Here is a 13,066-nt window from a genome sequence, read left to right on the forward strand (position 1 = left end):
GCTGATCCCTTGGGGTAACTGTGCTTGGCGAAAGTCATAAAAGCTTTTGCTTTGCATTGTGCAGCTCCTTCCGAGGGACACTGGTGGGCGGCCAGGTGGGAGGGAGATGTGGTGCCTCAGAAACCAAAAAGAAGGCCCAGAACGCTGCAGAGAGCACCCACACCTGAGAGCTCCCTCCAAATGCCATTGTTTGCACTCCAGGACAAAGCAGGAGGGATTAAGAGTGATGAGGAAAAGCTTCGCGGGCATTTATGGCCACGGCACAGAGCACACCTGGCAATCCTCTTTCGCAAAGTGTGACCATTTCCTACGGTGTGCACATCACGTTGGTTTCTCTGTTTTCTATTCGTAACTTGTCCCCACTAATTTTAGAATCAATCACCCAGATACGGCACTGAGATCTGAACTGTGATGTGTCTGGCGCACATGAGAGTGCAGAACCTTGGAAGACACAAAGAACAGCGGAACGTCTGGGGAGCATCCGTGCCCAGGCTGCTCTCCCTGCAGAGTAACTGGGGCAGCACACGCAGGACAGCAGATGCACAGCAAACATGCACACTGCCGAGAACCACGCCGGTGCTGAGTCTGCATGGCCAGCCTCCCCACCTGCTGCGTCCGGGACTGGATTCCTCCTGATGCCACAGCATCTGGAACGGTACACGTTCTCCGGAGTCTTCTGAGACCAGAACCACAAAGCAGAACAACTCCTGTATTTCGAAGCACCTATAAAAACGTTGCAAAAGCCTTTTATGTCTTCCTTCTGGCCTGTGTCTTGATTCCTAAGATCTAATGTGCTTCTAAGGACCACGCATGGGGAAAAAGTGCCCAGTGCCTAAACACCTAGACATTTTATGAATAGTCCTAGCATAGCTTATCTACCTACTGAAACCTAAAAATAAATCTTTGAAAGTTGCCCGAAACAACTCTGCCTATTAATCACAGCACTCAAAGGTCATAAAACCATTGAAAGATATAAGCTAGAATAACACAGTTCAGATCTTGCACACATAAAGGCAGGAAGAATGTGTTTTATTCAAATACCCAAATAACTCTGTGTGGTTTCTACCCGTCACACCCGGCTCACAGAGAAAGAATTTCACTCTTTCAGCGTGTAACGTGAAAGGAACATTACATTGTGGAGACCTGGGCTCTGGTCAATTCTTTTAAGTACTTTGGTGCTCCCCGAGCTCTGACCTAGCCCTTCCCAGCCTGCACTGACTCATGACACTGGGCCATAAACTCCTTCATACCCACTCGTAAAATGGGAATTATTTAAGTGCACTTAGCTCTTTGCAGGAAGGAGGGTTGGGGCAGCAGAAACCTTTGTCTGTCCTTGACCCGGCGTCCCATCACTGTGCCACGAGATTCACATGTGGACCTGTCCTGTGTGTGGACATGCGTGTGGTGCACTATAATTAATGTAGTGATTTTTTTTTTTTTTTTGTAGCACGGCACAGGGGGTGGGTACTCCAGAACACGCTTCCATGACTTTGAGGAAGCTGCTGGGCAGGAAGAAGATCCTCCTCCCACCTGTGGGCACAGGACGGGGACTGCCCCTGGCGGTAAGGAGGCAGGGCTGGAGTACCCGCACGTTCTCGGGGTGCCACGGCAAACAGTGAGCATCCGGTGAACCGCTGCTAGAGATGCTGGAGGTGTCCTGGCCCAGCACACAAAGCAACAAAGGGGCTACAGGGTGTGCGAGCTGGAGGATGCCGGGTGACCCAGGCCTGGCCTTGTCACAGGGAAGGGTTCTGAGCCACAGGAAGTTCGGAAATAAGCTGAAGATCACACGGGCACGCAGGCGACGGAATTTAGGACCAGAGCCCAGGTCTCCACAATGTAATGTTCTTTTCACATTACACGCTGAAGGCGAAAATAAATCTGAATTCCATCTCCAGAAGAGGAGATGAGCTTAATTAAAGCGTAGCCTGAAGGGTTTAATTTAGAAAGAATGACATTTGCAAGTATCCGGGAGGTGAAGTATTTCGGGGGCTTACTGCCCGGAGGTGCTGAAACCACTTCTCTGAAGCTGTGTAAGCAGAGCCGCGCCAGGTCGGGCGGTGTCCGTGTGTGTCTCCTCGCAGCCGGGTCATCAGCTGCACCCGGGCCGTCGCAAGGTCCTTGCACTTGAATCTTTTAAAGGTGACCATCCTATAAGTAAGACGTTCCATGTTGTGACGATCCAGCCCGCCATAAGAGAGTCTTCATGTTACAGTGGTGGGGATGCACAGAAATGGGTGGGATTCAGCAAATACTTAAGCAAAAGGCAGTGTGATGGTGGAGGCGCGGGACAGGAAGGCAAAGGTCGTTCCAAACTTTCTGGCACGGCGGGCGCTGGGGCCACTGTGTTGGTGGAAGGCAGCTTGGTTTTGTGAGATGCTGGGTGCGAGGCCAGCACTGAGTGGCCAGGTGTCCAGCCGTGACTGCGAAGACAGACGGGGGAGAGCGGGCAGGGCCCTGGCAGCTGTGGGCTTCTCTGCGGTGAGCTCAAGATGCAGGAGGGACAGTGAGCAGAGGGGGCAGCAGCAGGACCAGGTGACGGGCTGGTCCGGAAGGAGGGACGGCCACCCAGCGCGTCCTGTTGTCGCTCCCTCTGCTCTGACTCCAGGGTGATGCCTTCTGCTCAGCCCCACGCTGTGCCGACACTGTGCCTGGTCATAAGGGAGTCAGTGTCCCCACTGTGCCCTCTTCTCCCGTGTCCTCACCAGCTCAGGTCAGCAGAGCTAGGACAGGGCGGCGGTGGCCCCAGACGGACGGGACCAATGGGACGAGGGCCAGTCGTCAACTCTGCCCCTGTGCTCCCTTGGGACAGAAGTGCACAGACAGACTCAGGATTTCGCGTGGTGACTAATCCTGCCTTTCCAGCAGTTATAAGGGTCGATACATGCTGTTCCGGAACGAGCATACTTTTCAAATGTGACTACATCGTCTTGAGGGAACAGGCCTTCTCCCTTTGTTGGTGAAGCAAAATTTGATAGGAAGTCACTTCAGGTTCACTCCCCAAACACTCAGAAGACGATCTGGGATTATCCGTGTGCACAGGTTAAGTACTCCCCTGGGCGCGCCCGTCATGATCCACCGGGTATGATCTGACTCTAATCCCTGAAACCGGTACTCAACTAAACCACTATTTTTAATTTAAAACTGTGCCTGAATGATTTTTTGCAGATTTTATTCTATGCATTCACTTTGTAATACCGAGTTCACTTCTTACACTGTGAGACATCAAAACTTGAAGGGGACCTTAAACTTTATTTTTGATGGGTTTTCAGTCAGCAGGGCTCATCGCTAAGGTTGGTTTTATTTATCTCCATGTTCTTTGTCAGACAGTGAATTAGTATAAATAACTACCACAGTAGTGTGAGGATGAATATGGACACACTTCATTAGGCGTGTAAATAATAAACCTTTAAGTAATATAAAAATGACAGAAGTTTGCATGTATTGTTATTAATTTGTATTTTTGTTTATATTATTTGTCTGTCCATCCATGCATCCATCTATGCATCCAACCATGCATTCATGCCTATCATCCATCTATTCATCATCTATCCATCCATCCTTCTATCCATCCCTCCATCCATCTCTTCATCCATCAGCTATCTATACATCCACTCCTCCCTCCCTCCATCATCTATCCATCATCTATCTATTCATCTCTCCATGCATCAGCCATCTATCTATCCATCCCATTCCTCCCTCCCTTCCTCCCTCCATCCATTACCTATCCCTCCCTCCCTCCATCCATCACCCATCTATCCACCCATCCAATCTATCCATCATCTATCTATTCATCCCTCCCTCCATCCATTCATCAGCCATCTATCTATCCACTCATCCAATCCATCCGTCATCTATCTATTCATCCCTCCCTCCCTCCATCCATCACCCATCTATCTATCCACCCATCCAATCTATCCGTCATCTATCTATTCATCCCTCCCTCCATCCATTCATCAGCCATCTATCTATCCACTCATCCAATCCATCCGTCATCTATCTATTCATCCCTCCCTCCCTCCACCCATCACCCATCTATCTATCCACCCATCCAATCTATCCATCATCTATCTATTCATCCCTCCCTCCATCCACCACCCATCTATCTATCCAGTCATCCAATCTATCCATCATCTATTCATCCGTCCCTCCACCATTCATCAGCCATCTATCCATCCATCCGTCATCTATCCATCCCTCCCTCCATCCCTCCATCCATCATCCATCCCTCCCTCCCTCCCTCCATCCATCCATCCATCCATCCATGTGCTAACTATCATCTGTTGACTTACCGACCTACCTATGCACCCATCCCCCTACCTGTAGGTGTAGATCCTAGCTGTGCTGTGGTCCCCTATGAAACAGAGTCTGACTTTGACACACCTGACAAGTACTTTGGTACTGCAAAGCAGAGCTACTGTCTTCTTGAATTAATTTTGATCTGGAAATCAAAGAACAAAACCAATACTGACATAAACATATTCATAACCAAATCCTCTAGAGTTCCAAGCTACATACATGAATGAACGGCACCACTAAATGGATTCCTTTTCCTTTTGAGAAAATCCTTTGAAGGAATGTAGGATTTAACAACTTGGTGGTCTTGGGCACGTGCGGAAGAAATTCTGTCTCATTTTACTCATGAAAACTACATCGTGGGGCTCTCAGAGTCCGTTTTAAAGTGAATGCGTGCAAATTAGCTGCTGAGCAAAGGACTTCGATGTAGCGCAGAAACCTTCGCCTAATGCTCTCTTAATAACATAAATTCTGTGCCCACCAAGTATGTCAGGAGCCACTGAAAAGCCCAACAAAGCTCTCAAAGGCACTGGGGATTTTAAAGATTCATAAAACAAGTCTTAGTAGTTTCTAGACAGTCAACAGAATCCTTTTTTCCCTTTTCCTACTTTATATATTCAAGTAAATGTGCAAAATCGCACCTGTTTTCGTCAGTGTTTTGCACAATATTCATGACACACAGGTATGAGCCGGGGACCCTGTTGGTTTTGCATGTTAGGAGCTAAACTATGGCATCAGCCCCCTGAAGATTATCCATCAACATAATTAATACGCCTACATACGCGACGCATGGGCTGACCTGGGTTCCTTCCGAATTCACGTGGAACACTAACTCCCACGATGTGACTGTTTGGAGACAGGGTCTTTAGGGGGATTTTACGGTTAAATGGGCTGGGAGGGGGGGCAATCAGACAGGCTTGGAGTCCTCACAGAAGAGGAAGAACGAGATTGCTCTGCTCCCCACTCCCACACTCAGAGGAAAAGCCATGTGAGGGCAGAAACCAACCCCGCCAGCACCCTGACGTTGGACTTCCCACCTGTTCCAGCACCACAAGAGGATAAACGTCCGTTTTTCAAGCCACCCGGTCAGTGGTATCTTGCTTTGGCGGCCCCAGGGGACTGTCATGACATGCAGAGCAGTAAGCTGTAACTAACTGTCAGGACTTTCTCGGCGGAAGAACCGCCTTTAGACATCTCAGATCCAAGGGAATAAACGCTTCCTCCACGGCCCAGTTCCACACGTCCCTAGAACAGCAACAGCACAGCCAAGCAGAGGTTGGAGCGAGCGACTGCAGAGGCTTCAGCACGCGGACTTGTCACGGGCCACGAGAGTGCCCTTTGCTACCCTGTGCACGTGATTCTTCCGCGCTGTCTTGAAAGGCCCCGGGCAGCAGAGGTTGGCAAGGACTCTGGGAAGCGATACACACACAGGGAGGGCCGACATAAGTCACTGGGCCTGGGGGGATTCACCTCTTATGTCCGAGCCAGCCGACGCACGAAGCGTGTCTTCAGGTGTGTGGGTCCTGACCCCTGTTACTGCTGACCCAGCACCCTACTTACTGACGAGGAGAGCTCGGTGAACACATCTGCACTGTGGTGTCCACAGAGACGCCCTAGATTCTCCTTCCCTCAAACATCTAAGGCGCCTGCTCAGGGGATGGGAGCTGGTTTTCACACCACGCCCTGGCAAACTCAGCATTTCCAGAGAGAAGGTCCGCTGATTCTCGGGAGAGGCTTGCAACCATCTCGTTTGGTCTGTCGAGGCTTATATATATTAACATTTAATGCTAAACTGTCCACCTTCATGTCATCATGTGTGGGGTTTCCAGAACGTTCTCCGATGCACCAGTCCAGGGCTGCGCGTTAAACGATGGACTGTAGGTCTGTGATGGACAACAAGCACAATAGTGAACCTGCAAAGTCCTGCTTATGCATAAATCTGTTGGGTCAACTTTGCTTAACAAGCTTCCCACATGAAGAAGCTTGTTTTCAGAGGAAGGCACTGAATGTCTCCAAAAGCAGTGCTCTGAGGAACAGTATTTGGGGGGAAGTTTTCCACAACATACACCTGACCGTGGCAGAAGTCACGTGGACACAAATAAAATTCACCGGCCTTGTTTCCTTAGATGTCCTCAATCTTCCCTTACAAAATCACTTTAAGGGACTCACAATAAATGAAAATAGATTGACACCAAGTTTCACTCTAAATGTCTATAGGGCTTCAGCACTGGGGTTCTGTTTGTATCTCATGAGAAAGTGAGTGAAAAGGTGAGGAGCTCTGGGACCCCTGCCCTTCCCTCCCACGCCTGCTCAGGTGTGGGCTCTGCTGAGTGTCCAGGACAAAATGCGCCAAGGGGACACATGGTCAGGTCACCGGGGAGGGTGTCCTGTCCACCATCCCTTTCCTTTAGAGGGAGAGTACAAACATCATCTCAGTCTTGGGATGCAGAGGGGCATCTCTCCTTCCCATCTATAACCTGAGATTCAGATAGAGTCTCTGTCAGACTAGCTGGGACAAGGTGTGAGAGAGCAGGGCAAGGATGTCCTGGAGCCTGGCAGGAGGGTGGTGGGAAGGGGGCACTGCTGGGCAGAGCCCGGGGATACTGTGGAGAGGGTGTCCGAGCCCTGAAAGAGGGTGGGGAACAGTGGGGAAAGGGTCCTAGGTCCAAACAGGCTGAGAGCTTCTCTCAGGAGTATAAAGGACAAGCCCCGAGTTTCCAAGGCTCTTCTTGGGGTTTGCAAATGGCATGTGGGGAGTATCTGTTGCTAAGATTCTAAGCGGAACCCAAATCCTGTCCAGAGTTATATGCGTGGTCACAGAACCGCACTCTGGGTCGTCTTCTGCTTCCGGAAGACTGGCCAGCAGACACTGCACAATACATCAGCTTTTCGGCTCTACCCAGGGAAGACCCAGAAGGAGAATCCTTTGACCTCCCACGGGTTTATCTTACAGAGTTCAATCTTTTTAGCTTCCAGCGCAGTTTCTCCCTTTAGTAACACAGAGGCAGTAAGGAGCTCAGACCCACATGCAGCCACATGTCATCTCTACCGAGTGAATGGTCGCTAGCGCTAGACCCAGGTCTCTGAGTGTGGCACCAGCCTTCTCCTGACCAGGAGCACCTCAGGACCCGGGGGCAAGTAGCAGCGGGTCAGCAACAGGATCCTGGAGGAAAAGGAATCCGATCCCCTAGATGATAATCTAGAACCAGCAGCTCAGGGAGAAAGCCCAGGGCTAGGTGGCCGGGAGCAGCTTTACTCCTTCAGTAAATGTAATTTCAACACATCCTGATAGTCTTACCTTCATTTTATAAGTGGGGAAAACTGAAACTGAGAGAAAGCACGGTAGTGGGCAAACAGGCCCCAAAGATGTCCACGCCTTACTGACCAGAACCTGGGATGGTGGTCCCTCACGTGGTAAAGGGGCTTTGCGGATGGAATTCAGGTATGGACCTGATTTTAGGGCGGGTGTCATAGATTGAATGGTGGGGGGGCTCTAATCCAATCAGGTGTTCCCTGAAAAGCTACGAACTTCCTCTGGCTGGAGTGGGAGAGATGCTGCAGAGACAGAGATTTCAAGTGTAGGAAGGGCTCGATGCACCTTCCTCCTAGGCTCTGAGAGATGGGACCAGATCAGACCTGCACGAGCGGAGGGCAGAGAACCAGGTATGGCCAGCAGGGAAAGCGGACCATGGTCCTACCTGACTGTGCCCGCTACCTGATGAGCTGGGAAATGGGTTCTTGCCAGAGCCTCCAGACAGGAGCCCAGCCCCGCCTGGCTGACTTCTTGATTCCACACCTGAGTCCTGGAGAGGGGAAGCTACACCCCGAATTCTGACCTAGGGAACCCAGAGATGAAACCCAATGTTGTTTCAAGTGAATAAGTGTGTGGCGGCAGTGAGAAGTGACTAAAAGGGACTAGTCCAAGGTTAAGCCTCAGAATTCATGTGTAAGGCTTTCCAAATATACTTATAGATATTATAAATCACTGCGGAAAAAAAAATTAAAAAACAACCAACACACCCTCTAGTTGTGCACAGAGGTCTCTAGCTAATAAAACAAACCAGCTATTCCTCCCTGAAGTATCAAGGAAGAATGTGCACTAATTTATTGATGGCTGAGAGAAAGGAACTGGGCAAGAAATTCCCATCCCAATGGCCAATCTGCTTTCCTTGTGCAAAATTCACACCCAAGTTCCTCATGCATTCATCTGGGGGACGATGTTTTGTGTTAGCAAACAATGAGACCTTGCATTTTAATCCTGTTGATGGAATGAGATATGTGATGGGGCTGTGGACTTTCAGAATTAGGAGAGTGTTCAAGAATAACAGGTCCAAGGCCCCCAGGACCCCTCAGAGATTTGGATCCTCTCACAAACACTTCGGACAAAGCTGCTGCCAAGTCTGGGCTGAAGCGGGTGGCCAGATGTCCCCATCGGCCTGGGATTGAGTTCCCAGGGCACAGAGACTCGGGGCTAGAACTGCGACAGTCCCCAGCCACTCGAGGTGACCTATGCACTCTAGCTTAAACACACAAAGTAATGGGGACATGTCCTAGTTTGGACAAGCCTTTTCAAAAAAAACAGAAAATCACCCTTCGATTTGTTAAAGGGCATCCTTGGAAATTGCTGGGGCGTATTAATTAACTCAGTATTTATTTAACCCAAATTGTGACGAATGCCATGTTTCTCAACCATGGTATTCATGGTCACTCGCTATGGAGCATTTGCAGACATGTCCCCCCCCCCCGCAAAAGGCTCCGTGCATGACATGTTAGCGATGCACGCAGTAGGCTAAGACGGAGTGTGGGAGGGAGCAGCGAGGGATGGAGTGGCCAGGCCGAGGGGTTTTCACATTGCAAGGTGGCGGGGGAGGTGTGGAGAGCCACGAGGGCGCTACCACACCAGTGTTCACAAACCCTGAAAAGGCAAAAGCACTGATTTACGGAGAAACCCACAGTACCGTTGGCTGTCTCCGCTCTGCCATTGTGGTAACATGGCTCCTGTCTAGGAGGAATTAGTGGAACGCACAACTGTTTAGTGAATTTTCTCAGAAATCCAAGATACAAGGCACCTGTTTAAATACCTGGTATCCTGTCCCACAGTTCCTGGGAGCGTGGTGGCTTGATACAGATAGGTCACACTCTTCATGCTGGTAGGACAGCCTAATGAGAACGATCATTCTCGGAAGCTGCTGATAACGTGAAGATTTCACAAGCCCGCGCACAAACACACGTGGAACCGAGAAAGCTGCTGAGCACTTGCACTGTTACAACCACATTGTAAGAATAAGTTATGAAGGAGCCCCTCCAGTTACGTCACAAATCATGGTCACAGAAGTCGCTCCTGGCACCCCATCTCAGCAGTTTACATTTTTCGTGAATAGATGCGTCTGTGGGTATGAATCTCAAGAATGAGGGGGAAAAATTAACTGCTTCACGATGGGTTTACTGGGAGTCACACTGAACAGAAGTGACCAGAAACAGAACACGTGGATAGAGCGCGGAGCTCCTGGTGGGTTAACGGTCTTTGTAATTGCAAAGGAAAAAGGTGCTGTCATCGTGTTTGCTTATTCGCTTCAGCCGATCCGAAGGTGCTGGGCAAACATCAAGAGCAGTTAGCACCCACACTCGATTCTGAAACGAAGACGAACGCCCATTCAGTTGATCTGGGCACAAGAGTGCATGGGAGGTACGTCGTACCTGCTGTCCAGGGAGATTACATCTCTCCCGTTCTTCCATGAGCTACAGTGAACACCAGGTAATTATGTGTGTGATCCCTGCAAACATGGTATTGTTACAGAAGTAGTCTACGCCTATAAATTGTGGCTAGCCCATTTCTAAATGACGACTGCAAATATCCCCCCGGAACTGAAGACCATCATGTGCTGTCGTCTTTACTCAAGGGCACTGCCAGGAGGGGGGATGCCGCAGAAGGTCTGGAAAGATGAGAGGGGGCATTTGTGAGGTCCTTAGCATTGAGGACGTCACTGGGCGGGATGGCTGGACTGAATCACCAGGGCAGTGGAGGCATGTGGGCAGGAAGGGAGGATCTGGAGGAAAGCAGCAGGTCCCAGGAGAGGTCTCGACGGGCTGGAGGGTAGACGGACTGGAAAGCGGGAGAGACAAGGCAAAGACGCGGCCACACAGGATCACAGTACCTGATGTGGGTGGCGGTCCAGGATGAAGGCAGGGTTTGAGAACCACAGACAAGCTAATTCCAAAGCGAGGAGGCCATGGGAGCTCAGCAAGCAAAGGGTGCTGAGTCTGGCCAGTGAGATGCTGAACACAGGAGGTAGCAAGGAAGTGACAGAGGGCTTGCTGGAAAAGGAATAGAGGGACGCTTCGGGGGTCAAGGAGGTCCATTCAGAACATGCTCCAGAGCTTCAAGGATTACACTGAACTGGGACAAGTGAGAATCAACAGCTGAGGGAAGAGGGTTTTTATGAATTCTCCTTATCTTCCACAAAGCACAGGCTCTTAAAGAATTCAGCTGTCAGAAATGCCCTCCCTGGGAGGTTTATAACTGGGGAAAATTGACTCTTACTGCTGAAGGCAAGTCAGCACAGGTCAGCACCTGGATAAGAAATCGCCTAAACATTATGACATTGTCATAAAGCCACTGCATCTCCCACCTGTTCTAAGAGCCCACTTATTTTTCCTGACGGTTATTTGTTCTCCTGAAAGTGTCCCTCTGTCTTTCTCCAACCCCTATTAAGATGGTATATAAGCCCCAGACTCCAACTGCCTCCTTGAATCACGCTTTTTCTGTGAACTGCCACATCCATAAGCGAATAAAAATCTGTCTTGTCTCTTACTAATGCCTTTTGTCAGTTTAATTTACAGGCACCCGATACAGAACCTAAGAGAGTACAGGAAATGTTTCTCCTCCCAGACAGTGGAATCTGGAAAACAAGCAACCTCGTCCAGGGAAATTGAGTATGGACACCAAGCACAGGTAGGTTCAGTGAAAGAAAAGAAATCAAAGGGTAGTGACCATGCAGGTAATATTCAAGATAGTTGGGATTTTTTTTTTTTTTAATGCAATATGGGAGAGCTTGATAAATCATGTTGCAGGAGATATTAAATAATCCTGAAGCCATTGTATTTTGCTCAGTGGTTGTGAGAGACAAGAGGAGAAAGTGGTCCTGAGGCCTGGCCAGTGACGGTGGAGGCTGCTGGATCCCTGAGGCCCCTGCAGGAGCAGACTACGAGGGTACAGTGACTCTCCTCACCCCCAGAAGGTGCTCCAGCATGCCTCTACTAGGGGCGCTGGGAAGCTACCTAAGGAACACCCAATCACACAGAAGACAGAGGGCCTGCCACTGCTCACCTGGCCACCAATTAAGTTTAAATTTGACACAGCAATGCATGTGCTTGCTTCCCATTATTCTGGGAGGTAAAGAAATTCTTCCCAGAGAGCCAAAAATGGCAGGAGCACGTTGACAGCCCACGCCTGTCCACAGATTTTGGGGACAGAGACAGCGTACGGTAAAAAGAGGTACTGAAAGTGGTTCTTAAATTAACATGTCTCTTTGGCAAGAGGTCAGGTAAAATATATTAACTGCCCTTTTCCCACATTGAAAAGTCAACTCGGGTGATTCCTTCTGTAATTGAGAGAATGGTCTTAGTTTTACCAGGAAGACGTTATACAATTAGAATTCACCAACTATAATGCCTTTATCATTCTTTTTTTTTTTTTTTTTTACTCTTTAGGTGTATAAAGGCGAAATTGCAGAACTTTCTTAAAAACAAAACAAAAGAGGAATAAACAAAAAACCTTGAAACTCAGTTCTTAACAAGGAAGCTAAAATAGCCCAGTAGTAACGACCATGCTTCTTGGAACGGACTTCAGGATTGACTTGTAATGAAAGTCAACCCATGTCCCGTGTCCATGACGTCATCATCCTTTTTACTTTGCACCAGAGCAGTTAAGGGAGAACTCACACACCCCAAGGACCTGGGGGTGACTCCCAGCTTGTCCCTCAACCCGCCTGGTGGCGTGGGGCCCGGCCGCTCACGCCTGTAAGGCTGCAGAAGGTACGTGCTCTCGGACCGCCGGGGCGCGGCTCACGCATGTCGCATGCCTCCTGGACACACTGCAGGCACTCAGTGAGTGCTCTTGAGTGCTGACGATGGGTGGAGGGGACTTGTTGGAGATGGCACCATTTTTGCTTATTTTTAGCACCAAAGAATGACACATGCACAGCTTAGAAGTAATCGTTTCAGTGAGAACGTGTTTCATGCGAGCTCTCTTAGGCATCTTCTCCTGGAAAAATGGTAACTAACACTTTAACATAATTTCTTCCTTTGATACCGCTTGTTTTGTCCTCCTCTCTATTACTACTACTGTACGTAATTAATTGGATGACACCCACAGCATAATAAATTCCCGCCGGTAACTGTGAATCTCTCCAGTGACTTAATAATCATAGGAAATGCCCTTGAACTTGGCAGGCACGCTCCTCTTACGGCCGGCGCTGGATCAAAGAGAAAGCAGCGGGACATGTTCGAAGAACCTTCTCCTATTCCAACAACCCTCTTTGCAAGTGCTTCATGTATGAGGTAGAAAAAAGAATCCAAGCACAAAATTAAGGGTGTGTCCACAACAAGGAGCCTGTTCAAATCTTCCTTTAGTGTTACCACATGCAGATCACCCGACGAGAAACCCCAAAAGCCCTGACTATATTTGCCTAAGAAATATGACAAGAAAGGTTTCATTTCTACAAGACAAATGCATGCATAAATAAACATGGATTAGGAACAAGGGTAATGT

General features: G+C 49.2%; 1 protein-coding gene across 6 annotated transcripts in view; it reads right to left on the reverse strand.

Annotated features, from left to right (window-relative positions):
• PUDP (pseudouridine 5'-phosphatase) overlaps positions 1 to 13,066 on the reverse strand; it is a 160,574-nt gene that overhangs the window by 82,695 nt on the left and 64,813 nt on the right. For 2 of the 6 annotated variants that reach the window (XM_064573698.1, XM_064573696.1), the window contains exon 4: positions 607 to 723. The exons of 2 other annotated variants lie outside the window; for them this stretch is intronic. In XM_064573698.1, coding sequence (XP_064429768.1) covers positions 607 to 723 — 117 coding nt within the window. Of the gene's footprint in view, positions 1 to 606; positions 724 to 4,283; positions 4,442 to 5,333; positions 6,180 to 13,066 lie in introns of those variants that run through there. 2 more of the 6 variants (XR_010406016.1, XR_010406015.1) reach the window with 2 other exon arrangements.

This window comes from Mirounga angustirostris, unplaced genomic scaffold (assembly GCF_029215605.1).
Source record: "Mirounga angustirostris isolate CCGP_5_RB_7025 unplaced genomic scaffold, mMirAng1.0.hap1 SCAF_11, whole genome shotgun sequence".
NCBI classification, from domain to species: Eukaryota; Metazoa; Chordata; class Mammalia; order Carnivora; family Phocidae; genus Mirounga; species Mirounga angustirostris.